The following is a 16120-nucleotide window of genomic DNA, read 5'->3' as shown; positions in this document are numbered from 1 at the left end:
TATCCTTGTAGGAACATTTGGTCCCCTCAATGTAGACAAAACCCAACCACCCCCTCACACACACACACACACACACACACACACACACACACACACACACACACACACACACACACACACACACACACACACACACACACACACACACTTGTTCTGATATAAATTCAAGCTTTTAAACTGAGCTCAATCCCCGGTGGATTCTAAGCGAGTCTGAATACATGTACAGTATATTTAAACTATGTTTCCATATGCAGCGGCACATGTAAAATTCCATTCATTTTTTCACAAATTTGAGGCTTAGTTTTTAACCACTCGTGCAGCATTTGCCATATGATACGCATAAAGGCAACAGAGTCCCATTGAGATTTGGAGACACTTTACTGGGTACATTTAGAAATCTTGTGAATTTCAATACCCTTAGCTCACTCACAGTTGCACGTAAGTTTAAGTAGCTTTACTGTGAAAGCAGCCACATTCATGCGGAATAGAAACACTATACAGGAGATTCAGGTTACTGGCACTCAGATAAAGCTGAAGTGTGCACTCAATAGGCTAGAACACTGTACACTACTTATATAGTATGATGTTGTAATGTTCAACAAGCACCATACTGTATATACATACAGCATGCAGTAAAACGCAACACAGCTTTTATTATTCCACCAGAAACTGTGACAGGTACTAAAACTATTACACTGAGACTATTATAGCAGATTATACTCTCTCTCTCTCTCTCTCACTCTCTCTCCCTCGCTGTTATTCTTTTACAGGCTGTTCGCCCTCAGCAAAAGCTTTTTAGTCAGGCTGTAATGTGCCTCTGTTGGGCTTTTACTGACCCTGAGGGGGTAATGAGACTTTCACTCATCTGCCGAATGCTTGTGCTCTCTTTCTTGTGTGAATGAGCAGGACGGTCCAAGAATCATCTGCTCTGTAAATGTTACCATCTCAGCCCTAATGAGGACACCCCGAGAGATGTGCAGCTTGGCTTTAAGTCTAGCCATGTGTGGAAATTCAGCACAGATGCATAATCATAAAAATCATGAGTAGTATTTAATCAGCTTTATTTGGCTTGTTAGGGACTTTAGAGCAATGCACTGTGTGAAAACTACATTTATAATAATTCTCTGAATTCCCTTTGCATGGACTTTAACGGAAGCATACAGGAAACTCTTGATGTTAACATAATACACATAAGCATAAAATACCATGTTTAAGCAGATACTTCACTGTAATAAAGTATAATTCTAAATGGCATTGCTGTCAAATTCCCATCTTGAGCATGTTGCAATGCATTCTGAGATATATGCTTTATCTTGTACATTTAGTTTATGCTAAAATGCATGAGCTTGTCGAGCTTCTTGTGTCTCAGAAGGAAGGGGAATTTTGAAGATTAAACACTCTAATAAACAAAAATACAGAATTTAATCAGATACATACTTTTTGACATTGACTGATATTTATCTCGACCAATTAAAAATCATTGTCTGGCAGCCTTTCAGTGTCCTTTTCATCTTTCCGTCAGCTTTCTCCAACTATTCATCCCATCGACTGTGCAAAATAGTGAACAGACTTGGTAGAGAAAGCAGGTTGGGTAATACCAAGTATATATATATTACACTGTAGGATGCAGCATAATTATGTTTTTTTGTTTCCTAAAATGCTGTCTAGGTAGGCAGCTCAGTAGGTTCTGCAACAGAGCTATAGTTTTGTTCAAGGTCTAGTTGACCCAAAAATGAAAATCCTGTCTTCATTTACTCATTCTCCACTTTTTCCAAACCGAGTTTCTTTCTTTTTGCTAACCACAAAATATATTTTTTTTAATGGCTACCATCAACTGTTCAACAGCTGAATGAAATTCATAGAGGTTTGGAACAACTGAAGGGTGAGTAAATAAATGAAAAAAATTATGATATTAAACCTGAGTGATCGTATCATGTAATATCATGTTTCAGAAATGACTGATCCAAATATCAAAGGCATTGCTGATGTATCAGTTTGAGAGGGAGAGAGGGATCGTGGGAATGGATAAGCGAGTCTATAGAGGTTGGCTGACAGCCGCATACTTCACTGTGTCTAAGCGCTCTTCTGCCCTTCATCACTGGGACACGGATGCTTGATTTCAACTGTACAGTATGTGTGTGTGTGTGTGCGTGAGAGTGATAGTGATGGGTAACACCTGAGGGCTGCACACACCCCAAACATCATAAACGGTTACGAAAACATGAGAAGATGCAAGATCAGACAAACACCTTATCATAGTGAATCTGACGCAGAAACCCACAAACTGCCACATATATTTCACACTCTCTTCTCGGAATCAGTTTCACTGGCCTTTAAAAATCCTCACTGCTTTCTTTTACTGTCAGAGTCATTTGCAGCATTCCATATTCAGATGTTTACGGACATGTGGCTTTGCTGTGGGACAAAACACTGGAGCATAGAGCGGAGACTTGTGGCTTTAATTTCAGGTTCACTGAAGTGCACAATAAATTAGCTCACTGTTCTATTTTATTTAATTAAATAAAATTATAAAATAAATACAAGCTTTTTTAAAATTATTCCACTAGATTCTGCTATTTTAAAATTTAAAGTCTTCATTTTATCAGTAATATATTCTGTAAATGTTCTATTGGATACTTTCTTAAATATTATATGTATACATAATTAAGAGAAATAAATCTAAGCATAGATTTAAAGTAAATTATTTATTATATATATCTATAATAGTGAGAAATAAAGTGTAAATTTAAAGTAAATTTGGAAAAGCAAAACTGTAGTAAACTAAACTAAACTAAAATCAAATTAAAGCATTTTAAAATGTTTGTCTACCAGGTTTTGCTATTTGCTATATTAAATATTTTAATATATATTTACTTTAGATATAGATCATTTACACACACACACACACACACACACACACACACACACACACACACACACACACGAATAATATATACTGAAATCAGTAAATCATATACAGTATAATCTAAGTTTGTAAAACGAATACCCTTTGTGTGTGTTTTTGAGGGAGTCTTTGATAATCTGGTGAAAGTTCAGGCAGCCTTTCATTACGTTTAAACTCTTCAGAGGAGAACTATAATCAAAGCATCAGATGTCTTGTATTTCCCTCAGCACGCAGCAGCACACATTCGTTTGTGAACTCACTGAACTGAACTCCTCTATGCCACTTGTCTCTGTAGCTCAGTGTAAGATGCTTTTCAGGTGTGAGAGGTGGAAAATCACTGGCTTGACATTGACTTCTCAGGATCTCTCTCTCTTTCACTGGTACTCCCACCCTCCCTTGCTTCTCCTTGTCCTCTGTATGAGTCTCTTTCGCTGGCTCAGTGGGAAATGCGTGGTTTAATTTGTTTATCTTAAAGCAGGTTTTTCTGGTGAGGTGGGCCGGGGTAAAAGAGGGTGTGTGTCCAAATCTACAGAGTGAATAACTAATGAAACTTAAATACATATTTCAACTTTATTTCAATTTTAGTAAGTCATTTAATTTGAATGCTTAATTCTAATTAGCTGGTTTGGGGGGAAAGATTTAAATGACTTATTTGTGTACTTTCTGCATATTTAGTAGCGAAATAAAATATTCCGTAAAAATACTGTTTGTGACTTTTTCGATTCAGGTATATAATGTATAGCTCCTTAAAATAATTTATACATAAAATATATTGAAAAAATACAAAATAATAAAAAAGCATATAAATTACATACCAGAAAATATCTTACATGATTAAATTCATATTATCAAATATACATGAATGTACAAATATTACATAAACATATATTGTACAATTATATATGCAAACCTAATGCACAATAGTACAAAAAATTTAATTATAATATTTAATACATACAAATATTAACTATGAATATCTATATTTAAAATGTATGTTGTTAATATTTGTAATTTTATTTTATTTCTGTTTCAATTTTAATTTTAAAGTTTTAAATAGAAATATATAATGTGCATATATATATATATATATATATATATATATATATATATATATATATATGTACATTATATAATTTTTACGGTTTTCCTATTTTTGTCTTTTTTTAAATGTCAATATAGTTTTTATTAAGTTTTAATTTTTAAAAAGTTTAATTTTTAAAAGTTTTAACTTAAACTTTACTTTATTTCAGTTTGTATACATACACACACACACACACACACGCACACACGCACACACACACACACACACACACACACACACACACACACACACACACACACACACACACACACACACACACACACACACACACACACACACACATATATATACATATAACATTTTAAAGTAAAGCTTCATTTTAAAGCTTCAGTTTCAAAGTAACTTTTTCAATACTAGTGTAACAGTATTACATCACTCTAGAGGTATCCCATAATCCTCTATCACACACTGCCAGCGCACATGGTAGCATTTCCCTTGCACTTTTAACTCAACCTCTCAATGCAGCACCCTGTGAGTTCACATGTGTGTGTGTGTGTGTGTGTGTGTGTGTACCTGGCCAGTAGAAAGGACACATTGGCAGTGTCGGGCAGAGCCAGTGGAAACTTCCTGTTTGAGCGCTGAGGGCATTCAACACTGCACCCATTCACTCCCTCTCTCTCTCTCTCTATCTCTCGTCAGTGGCGTTCATATACCCATCTATTAGATACTCAGAGGTCAAAGGAAGTCACATCATTACTTGACACTAAGCAATTTCTTCAAGCAATATATATACGTTTTTTTTTTAATAAGTCTGTTTCATTTGTTTAAATCCCTTATTTTAAGTATGAGCATAAACAAAATATGAAAAATATCCACAGTAAAGGTATTGATTGTATTGTGGGATGATGCAATAATAGAGTCATACTATGATGTAACACTGGAACGTCATCATCATTTTAGTAGGCTGTTAAAATTAAGTGTAAACTCGTGTTTTTATGAGAAAGGAGGAGTTCATCCCTGCTGTGTGGCTGTTTGCGAAAATCATGGAAAAGTTGCTTCAGCTTTTACAGTTTGGAAAAGTTGATTTGGTCTCTTGTGAACGAGGGTTTGCGTGCAGAAGCGCGTTCGTCTCTTTCTCCTCCTCTCGTTGACACGGGATCATTTTTACTGAAGCAGCACTAAATCAAGCCCTCCGCTTTAAGAGACAGACAAGATATCTGTCAAGACGAGCAGCGCATTGAATCTGGGACTGCTGGGACTCAGTGTGAGGGGGAGAGCAGCACAAGGACAGCTTTATCAGCTGCGCGTGTGTGTATGAATATGTGCATGCGACAGCTGAAAGAGGTATTAACTGTCTCGCAGAGCTGGACTCTGAGAGCTGGCATGCAGTTTGGTGTTTACTGAGCAAATACAGACAGACGCGCGGGCACACAAACTAGCGCAGCACTCAGCTGGACTCAGCGCAGCAGGCATGAGTCATCATCATCATCATCATCATCATCATCGCCACGGCAACAGCCGCTGCCCGCCTGACGGCTGCATTCTGTAATGGATGAATGATAAGAAAGATATAGAGAGAAACTTCCTGTGTTTCAGCACTAATTGTGCTCAAATTTCTGCATGATGTGATTAAGATGATCAGTCTTTGAAAAACAAACAAATGTATTTAGTTTCAAACACCATATTAGCAAGTAATAGCCAGCTTGTAAATAATACAGTATATTAAGATAACATATTTATGTGTTATCTTTGCTTTAAATAGATTGCATAATGTAATTGATATAATATAAATATAAAATTGCAATTTAAAATAATTGTTTTCTATTTGAATATATTTTAAATTGCTCCAGTAGCCTACTCCAGTCTTCAGTGTCACAGTGTCCTTCAGAAATCATTCTATGTTGATTTGGATCTCAAGAAATATGCTTGATTATTATAAATCTTGGACAGAGTTTTTGCTGCTTAATATTTTGTGAAACCGTGATATACTACCATTCAAAAGTTATGTAAGATATAATAATAATAATTATTATTATTTTAATTAATACTTGTTTTCAACATGGGCAGCCTAGATTAAGTTGGCATTTATATTGCTCAAAAGATTTTTATTTGAAAATTTTTCAGCAAAACATAATGGGAAAAAACTGTTTTCAGCAAATGATAACCATAACCACTGTAAATAATTGAATATCAATAATAATTATAATATTTGAGCACCAAATAAGCAGATTTGCTTGATTTCTGAAGGATCATGTGACACTGAAGCCTGGAGTAATGATGCTGAAAATTACACTTTACCTGCACAGAAATCATTTACATTTACAGTTTCTGTCATATAGCATATTATGTGTGTTATCATATAATATAATATAAATGTTAATGCATATATTATGAAGTGCAAACTGATATGAATATAATTCTGAAATCTTTACGCTCTTTAATTCTCTGAGCCCTCTGAGTGTGCTAAACTCTCTCTCTCTGAGCTCATATAAATGGATGATAAATCTTAGCATGAGGACAGATGGGATGAGAGAGGCAAGGCTTTGACTTTCTTTAATAATTCATCTCATGCTTATAAACCAAGTCTGAGAGCTTCTGAGGTTGTCGGGTCGCTGGGTCAAATCATGACCTCAGTGACCCAGAATCAATCTCCTGAAAAAGCAGCAGCGAACTTTCAGTGAGACGTTAGTGCTTGTTTCTTCAGCTATGGCCGCAGGTAGATTTCAATTTTAAATAAGATTTTTTGTTACATTTTAAAAATCCATCATATGGTTAACTATCATAAAAGTATTAAATTAGCATAAAACTGCATCAATTATATGCATACAACTATTAAAAAAAAAAAAAAAAAAAAAAAAAAAATATATATATATATATATATATATATAGTTAAAATATGAAAAGAAAATTAATATTATCTTAATAAATAATATTGAATTAATATCTTATATTGAATTAGAAATTTGCCTCGGCAAAACTATTTTTCAGAGGATGATCATTATTAATAGACAAATTAAGCAAATTAGAGTGTGAAAAGTATTTTCAAGAGTTTGCTTTCTAAACTTCTGCAGGGCCAAAAGTGCCAATATATTTAAGAAACACCCCGCTGCTTTCTCTTTTGGGCAAACAGATTCTTTGAATATATGATTATTAATGCTTTGCTTATGGTGCTGTTCATGTTTGCTTCTTGTGTTTTGGATTCTTTCTATTTCAGGAAAGCCTGAACGTAGTGAAGATAAATGCACTGCGCACAAACACAAACGTACCTCAAACACACTTACGCATATCAAAGCTCTGTTGTAGCGTATCGAATTGACAAAATGTTACAATTACCGCAGGCTACTGCCAGCTGTGTTTACTGTGGGATTTGAATCTCATTAAAGGTGTGTGCAGTCATGTTTTCCTCATTAAAATTTAACACGTAAAGAAATTAAGAGTACTTTTGGGGAAAAAATATGGTTCAAATCATATCAGTAGCCTGATAAAAGCTGCTTTATTTTACATATCTCAACATTTTGAGATCACATGACCAGCCGGATACTCACGTCATCTACTCACTTTTACTTGTTATTCGACATATTTGTTTATCAAATAATTCACAATTATTGTATGCTGAATTTTTATTAATGCATTTTGCTACTGTATGCAAATATGTCTGTTTTTCTTTGCCACAAACCTCTGCCAGAGGTTCTGCGAGCATCTGTGTGTATGTGTGTGTGTGTGTGTGTGTGTGTGTGTGTGTGTTGCTCTGGTATTATTGTAATGTGAATGCATTCCAGCTATCTAATTGCAGTGGAAAGCAGCTAGCTGTGTTGGTGCGCTGGGAATAAATGAGCTCAGGGCGTCTACAGACTGACAGAGCACCATGTGAACGTGTTTTTGTCTGAGAGACAGAGATACTGAGGGAAACATAGGCTGAGGGAGAGACCATATATATCTTAGCATCGTTGTCTGCTCTGTGATAACAATGTGAAAGTGTGTGTTGAAGATTGATGCTGGATCTGTGTGAGCGCAGGAAAGAAACAAGCAGGAACAAATAACAAATCCTGTGGACGGTAGCCTCAGTTAGGATACAGTGCTGATTCCGGTTCTGTTCACACACAGTTCAGTTATAAACAGCCTCATTCTATAAACAAAGTAAAAAAAGACTATTTACTACAAAATTCTGAAGACAAATCAATATAAATAGATAATAAATTAATTAATAATTAATATAAAGTTTAAATAATTTTTGATGCACAACATTGCTGCAATAAAATGAATATTTATTTGACACATTTATGAAAATATTTAAAATAATTTGGTCAATTAATCTTTATGAAAAACATGTTTAAACCTGATAAACTTGAAGTTAGTTGCACAGCATTGCTGCAATAAAATGATTTATTTTATATAATATTTAGCAAAATAATAAAAACATTTAATTATAAAAAAACTCAATCTGAAAAATAAATAAAAAATAAATATTATATGATATTAACAAAATTAATATATATTATTTATTTCTATTTAGTATAAATAATATTTGAAATAATTTATTTCATTTCAATAAAATGATTTCTAACAATTTTATACCATTATTATTACTACTATTACTAACTTTATTTAAAAAATAGCAACATCTCCTTGATTCTTGTTTTTTTTTAAAAGGAGCTCGACTTCTGTTATTTATTCATACATACAGTCTCGGAGATGCTTCTGTAAGCTGTTGTATGAAGGGGATCATTGAGAGTCATATCTGAGTCATATCATAGCTCTCAGCATTTTGAATGGCTCTGCCAAATACAGACGCTGTCCTGCTACCGATGAAGCTCAGTGTAAAGTTTTAAGAATTTTACCCAGCTACTGAGTGATTGATTAGTATGGTTATCCTTGTAATTAATTCTTTCATGCTGCCTTTTTTAAATTAAAAGGAATAGCACATACGAAAATTGTCTTTATTTACTCACCCTCATGTCATTCCAACCTGTATGACTTTCTTCTATCTGTGGAACACAAAAGTAGATGTTTAGTTGAATGTTCATGCTGCTCTTTTCCATAAAAGAAGGCAGATGAAGATGGATGTTAGCAAGTTGCAAAAATTATAAAAAGTACAATATCAGGACTTTTGTGATATATTTTACAAAGCTGCAGAAGACTGATGATAGAAAGTCATACGGGTTTGAAACAACACGAAGGAGAGTAAATGACAATTAAAATTTTTGCGTGAACTGTCCCTTTAAGAATATATGTCGAGACAACCTGATTTTATGTTCTGTATATGCAAAGACATAGTTTCGGTTTCCTTATGAATTTATCTGCTGATAAGGTGTTGCAATGGTGCTTTATTCTAGGTAACTTAAAACCTGTCAGCGCAGATACTGGCCATAAACTCTGGGAAAATTCCACTAGAATAGAGCGCTTAAACTGATGAGAGTGGGTGAGTATAAAAGAGAGTGAAAGAGGCTGACACACACACACACACACACACACACACACACACACACACACACACACACACACACACACACACACACACACACACACACACACACACACACAGACAGAGCATGTGGGTGGCTGTAGGTTTGAATAATGATTTAGAGAGGTGTACATTGCTATTCTCTTTGTAAATGTTAGATTACATCCAACATGAAGAAACTTGATGAAACCGAGTGAAACCACAGCTAGAGATATCGATTTCAACTACTAAAGATCAACTCAAATGGGAATAGTTCACACAAAAAGTGAAATTCTGAAAGTTTAGATAGACAGACAGACAAGTAGATAGAAATTCACCGCTGACCTGTAAGACTGACCTTTAACTTTTGGCCCCTATTGAGCAGATTGAGGGAAGGGTCCACACAGGTCAGCAAGATTCCACTTTCACTGCCACAGGCCTTCAGCAGAACATTTCACAAGTCTTTGGTGTGTTTGATGTGGTGAGATGGTGTGTGTTCACTGCTTTTGTTACAGTGTGGAAGAAGTTCAGGAATTTAAGAGCACTCTTTAATAGGATAAACACCACAAAATAGCATTGCTCGCTGGAAGACTTACAACTGATTGCAATAGAATTTGACATCAATATGATGCGAAGCTAAATATCATGCACAAATATTGGGTAAAACAGTCAATTTTAATTAGGTTAAACTCTTTCAGGACGGTGTATTTACAATCTAATTTGTATGAATTTTTCCCTCAGTTTGTTGCAGCACATTCTGATCAGTGCATTCTGGATTGTTTTACTATATATAATACTATATATTTACTATATATACTATATTAATTTGGCCAAAATGAGGCACAGTATCTTATATCAAAATGTATTTTTAGGATTGTAAAAGTTAATTTGAAATTGAAATTTAATTCAAAGTAGTTTTATTTATAGTCATAGTTATAAAAAGTAGGAAATCTTCTTCTTTTCTTTCTTATTTTTTTTTTTTTTTTTACAATGGACAATATAAAAGTCTATTATTATTAAGGATGTTTTAATATTCAACCCTCCTGCACAGTTATGTTACTCTAATTAAACACATTTAATATTTGGAGTTACAGGATGTTATGTTAAAACTAAACTTAAAGGGTTAAAACCAAAATTGGTGGGAAGGGAGCAGAATTAATTGTCATTTTATCAGTTGAAGCATTCCCTGAAAAATAAACCAATGATGCCAGGGGTGTCCAAACCTGTTCCTGGAGGGCCACTGTCCAGTAGAGTTTAGCTCCAACCCTAATTAAACACACCTTAACCAAAGTAACCAGACTCACTAGAAACTTCCAAGCATGTGTGTTGGAGCTGGTTGGAGTTAATCTCCGCATGATATTGGCCCTCTAGGAGCAGGACTGAACACCCCTGAGCTATGATCTACTGTTCTACCTACTTTGCCTGTTTTCTTATTAATACCATTGACCCTTTCTTCTTCTCTTTCCTAGGCTGAGTTTTCTGCGGCGGCAGTGTTGCATCAGGCCCGGCGTGATCAGATGGCGGACACATGTCGTGCCTACAGCGCGTCCAGCCGCAAGCGACGTGTGCTGACCCCCAGCGACCTCAAGCACTTTGTGGTGGATGAGGAGCATGAGCTCATCTACTGCTACGTCCCCAAGGTGGCCTGCACCAACTGGAAGCGGGTCATGATGGTGCTGAGTGGCCGGGGCAAGTACAGCGGCCCCATGGAGATCCCGTCCAACGAGGCCCACGTGCCCTCCAACCTAAAAACCCTAAACCAGTACAGCATTCCTGACATCAACCACCGGCTCAAGAGCTACCTCAAGTTTCTCTTTGTGCGTGAGCCCTTCGAGCGGTTGGTTTCAGCCTACCGTAACAAATTCACGCTCCGATACAACACCTCATTTCACAAACGCTATGGGACGAAGATTGTGCGACGGTACCGCAAGAATGCAACAACCGAGGCACTGCAGAGCGGTGCCGATGTGAAATTCCAAGAGTTCGCTGAGTACCTGGTGGATCCGGGCACTCACAGAGAAGCTCCGCTCAACGAACACTGGCAGACGGTCTACTCGCTCTGCCACCCCTGCCACATCCACTACGATCTAGTGGGCAAATACGAGACTCTGGAGGAGGACGCCAACTATGTGCTCAAACTGGCAGGGGTGGGTGACTCCTTGCGCTTCCCATCCTACGCCAAATCCACCCGTACCACCGACCAAATGGCAGCCCTGTTTTTCAACAACATCAGCTCCCAGCAGCAAGGCCAGCTATACCAACTATACAAACTGGACTTTCTTATGTTCAACTACTCCACTCCCAGCTACCTAAAACTGCAGTAAACACACATACGCAGTTGCGCACACGTTCCGAGCTTGTCAAACAAGGTTGAGCAATGGGAGAAGGACCATTGCTGAAAGACACAGGCGGGGGAATCAACCGAGCACTCAATGTAAAATCTTATTTATATGCGCAGGGAAGGTTGCTTTATTTCGAGATGACTTAAGAGATATCGATCAACTGCAAATGCGGACAACTTGGAAAGTCTTTTGAGACTGAAGTCTGATGTATTTGCCCATTGAATTGTACATTTCCAGTGTAAAGGCCCCTGTTCCCAAACATCAAAAGCAATATGACAGATTCTGAACTATACCTGCTCAAATGGTTTATCTATTAATATACTCAACCAGCCGCTGCCGTCATAATTGAAGCTTCACGGAAAGAAGCGCCTAGATTAATAATAAGTCTCGAGATACAATCTGACTTGTTCTGACTTCAATCCCCCACTTTTAATTTCATGTTCCCTTTGGAAGTTCCCTAGCTTCTCCCATACTCAGACGGCCTTTGTGTGTGTATGTGTATTTATACAGTGCAAATTTAAAGGTGCACAGTAAAAAAGAAGACAAAAAAGAGGCATTGAATGGTGCCTTCGTGAAAGGGGCGTGTCCAAATGTGAGTGACAGGCAGGGGCTCCACCCACTAGGTCTGTCAGGGAGCATCAGTAGCAGTCGGGAGGTCAGAGGTCACTGCTGGCTGGGCTCAAGCACACTGTTCCCACAACCCCTCCTCGCTCAGTTGGTCTTCAGTAAGGATTTTTAAAGCAGGAATTTGTTTTATTTTCTATTTGTTTATAATGGAAAAAGTTGCTGCGAGCAGCACTTCAATAATACAATTTGAATTACTGTGTGAAATAGAGATGAGAAAGACTTAATATTTTGTTTCCAGGAAAGGAAATCTGCTTAGAGGTAGAGACTTTCTGAGGTTTAATTGTCATAATTCGTTCATATTTCTTCTTGCATCATTTGCAGAACACTGTTGCTGGGATACCATGCTGGTTGTTTTGTGAAGGGTGTACGGAAAAAAGGGCAGGACTTTGTTTTCTGAGCTGTTCTCATGGGAAAGTTTCACACGGTGGTGTGTTTGAGAGAGAGAGAGAGAGAGAGTTAGAGAGAGAGAAAATGCAGGCAAATCTGTTACATCCATTAGATGATTTAAACACTTTTGAGTTTGAGTTCAAAGGAACACCCTTTAATTTAACAAGTTGTATTTTATTTTTCTAATTTGCTTTGACGGTGCACAAAAATGATAAAAAAAATTGCTTATTTATGTGCACGATTGGCCACAAGCGAGTGTGTCCGAGTGCTTTATCTCATTTTCTTTGTTGCAAATATTGACTCTGGCTAAAGGCTTCTGTTAGCTTCCTCTCTCCCATATCTCTCTGCTTTTTAGGAAAAGTCCTGGGTTCATTTGGCCTGAATAAGTGAGGGCTGATTAGCAGGATTTTAAGTTCTGTAGAGCACGGTCTTTAATGAAGACCACACACATTCACACACACTTGTATCAGCTCCTTATGCAAAGGGTAAAACGTGGCAAAAAAGCAAAAGAGATGAAAAAAATCTTTTAAAACCAAGCCTTCTTTTATCAATCTTCAATCTTCCAATCTTTTATCAACCTCTCTTTCTTTGTTTACTCTATTTCTACTGCTACTCCTTTAATACATCTTATCCTACTCAAAAAAAAAGGGCAATTAAGATTAAAATTCCCATTCAGATTGCAAATCTTGGAGAACCGGTAAAACCATATGGAAGCCATAATTACAAAACTCATTTCTTTTAACCAAATTGTCATTTAGTAGCCTAATTATGGTAACTGACTGGTTGGTCCGATTTACATGCAAGATATTCCAGTAGATAAATTTAGCATGTTATCTTTCACAAAGACACATAAAACCTTTATCTACTTGTGATTAGATAGCCTGTTGAAATCTCTGCTCTCCTCTTCACCAGAACAGGAAATGAATCTGAAGTGAAATGAATCACTTCATTATGAATCATCAGCTCAGAAAACAAAGCCTGGATGCTTTCTCGGTTTAAATGTTTATTTCATTTGTTCTGCAACAACAAACACGGTACAGCCTCATTAGCGCCCACACGACAGCCACGCTAATACACGCATTAGCGCCCACATTAGCAGGCACAGTGCCTTTCAAACTGTCACTCTATCACATGTAGTACAGTTCACTCATGTTGCATGCAGCATTTAAAATTTTTAGAAATACAACATATTTATTTACGATTCATGTTTCCAGCTGAGCTCTTCCCCAGATGGAGGTTTTATCATATTTAGCTAACTTTACACACTCTAGTACAGAATGGCTAGGTTCACCATCCACACATGCTCACATGGCTTACCTGTTACTCTTTGTGCCTGTTTAATAATCAGTCTCTACATTGGTTCGATTTGCCATAGCTATTTGTCGCAGTGAGCGTCCGCTTGCTTTCTTGAGCTCACAAACATTCTTGAACTATCGGCAGTTTAATTTATTTATTTATTCCTGCTCTGTATTCAGGATGGACTCTGCCGGGTCACTGGGTCGGACCCTCGCACTGTAAATGGGAAAAATACAAACCAAGTGAACTGTCGGATCAATGCGCTCGCTGGAGAACGCGCTCACACACATTCTCTATCTATCTCTCTCTCATCTGTTTTCTCAATAAATCTGAAACTGAAACCCCCGGTGTCGCCATATAATCATTAAACTTGAGTGAAAATGTTGTCAGTCGTTAAAGGGATCTTTTTTAACACAGCTCTTCCTCCTCATTTGGCATGATTCATAGGAAAACATCTAATCTTTTTTGGATCCTGCACCGCACGGTCCTGCTCACAGCTTCTTAGAGGGGATTTGTTCAATTACAATGTTCCAAATCCTGAAGGGGTTTAATAGGCCTTATTAAAATTAGTAGAGGCTGAATGTGATCCCTCACCTTTAGATAAACAACTTTTAAGTTTGTCTGTGAGCTTACTTTGCAGTTTGAAACCATTTATGGCTACTGTAGCTCAGCTGGTAGATCTTGATGTCAGTAATGCCAAGGGACGGCTTTATATCTGTTGTCCTGTGAATAATAATTCAGTAACTACTTTCTGAAGTCTCACTCTTACTGTACAACATAATGTTAATAGCAAGTTTTATGCATTTGATTCACTAAACAGACTGACTCATCAAAAGAGGGTGTAATAAGCAGCAAAGCAAATATGTGGTTTTGCGAGACTAAATACTCCCTAACAATATTATCATTACTACATGAAAAAACCCAGTTATTAGCCTCTTAGGAAGGCCACATTTTTGAATCTTTGACAATATGGCTGACCTTGTGGTGCTTGCAGGGCCTCCCAGGTCTTGTGGTGAGTCCAGATGTGTCTGGTTATGTTATTTCCCAGCAAGATTTGAAGTGGGACCTTTGATGCAAGAGGAAACGTAAAAGCATGCAGAGCTTTTGTGCCACATTGGTGCAACAGATCTGCTTTAGGGGCTGCCAGAGAAATGTGTGCCACTCCACTGTGAAGAAAGATTCATGTACGCTTCAGTAGTGGGTTGTCACTTTGGTGTCAAAAGTGAAACAGCAGCCAAAGTCTAACTTCACATTGAAAATCCTGAGCTTTGGGGTTTTTTTTCTTGCTGAATGTGCAGTTCTCATGCAACTTTGCTACCGCACCTGCTATGGTCGCCTCCGCTCCACCCTCCACCGTAACCTCTTGGTAATGTTAAGAATACACCAATGCCTAGCCGCTGGGGCGAAGTTCATCCTCTGAATTAGGTTCTTCAACCACATCAAACCTGGCATTGCGATAGGCTTCGGGTTTTCTTAGTGAACACGTGCAGGGTCGAGTTGGCAGCAGTTCTCTCTGTCATTATCTAACTTATGAAGGGTTGAAATGATGATGTTGGTGGGAAGTTAGATGTTGTTCCCTTAGGGAACTGCTAATATGCAGGCGTAGCTGAAAACTACTACCATTTGGTTTAATCTCCGAGCTCTAAAACCCAATCAAAACACACACACACACACACAAGAAGAAGATATTTTCAATCAAGTTTTCCTTAATTCCCAAGGATGAAATTGGCTGTGGTTCAATCACAGCGGAGATTTTCAGTCCGTCCATTTCCCTAAGAAGTGTTTCTCATTGCTGTATACTTGATTAGTCCATAGTAATCCATTTGCACAACAGTTGAACTCCTTCAACCCTTCGCTTCAGCTTTAGCCGAGAAGGAATTTCACACCTGAATGGCAGAAACCGCTCTCTGTTGGAGTCTAAGCATGACGGAGAATGACAGCTTTCCCTGACATCTTTCTCTCTCATGGCTGAATTTAGCAAATACTGATAATAAAGAGGAAGAGGATGAAGTGAACAATCAAAACGAGTGGTTTTTCATGACAGTTAAAAAACAAAACAAAACAAAAAACAATTTACTCAC

The 16120-nt window shown here is 37.2% G+C and overlaps 1 protein-coding gene across 2 annotated transcripts in view; it reads left to right on the top strand.

Moving 5' to 3' along the window:
• The window catches only part of chst11 (carbohydrate (chondroitin 4) sulfotransferase 11), a 36350-nt gene extending 23098 nt beyond the window's left edge, over nt 1–13252 (top strand). For both annotated transcript variants that reach the window (XM_059504943.1, XM_059504942.1), the window contains exon 3: nt 10857–13252. In XM_059504943.1, coding sequence (XP_059360926.1) covers nt 10857–11711 — 855 coding nt within the window. In that variant the 3' untranslated portion in view covers nt 11712–13252. The remainder of the gene's footprint in view (nt 1–10856) is intronic.
• Nucleotides 13253–16120: the final 2868 nt, after the last annotated feature.

This window comes from Carassius carassius, chromosome 22 (assembly GCF_963082965.1).
Source record: "Carassius carassius chromosome 22, fCarCar2.1, whole genome shotgun sequence".
Lineage (NCBI taxonomy): Eukaryota > Metazoa > Chordata > Actinopteri > Cypriniformes > Cyprinidae > Carassius > Carassius carassius.
Note: the sequence above shows the minus strand (reverse complement) of the source record. Positions and strands in the feature narration are given on the sequence as shown.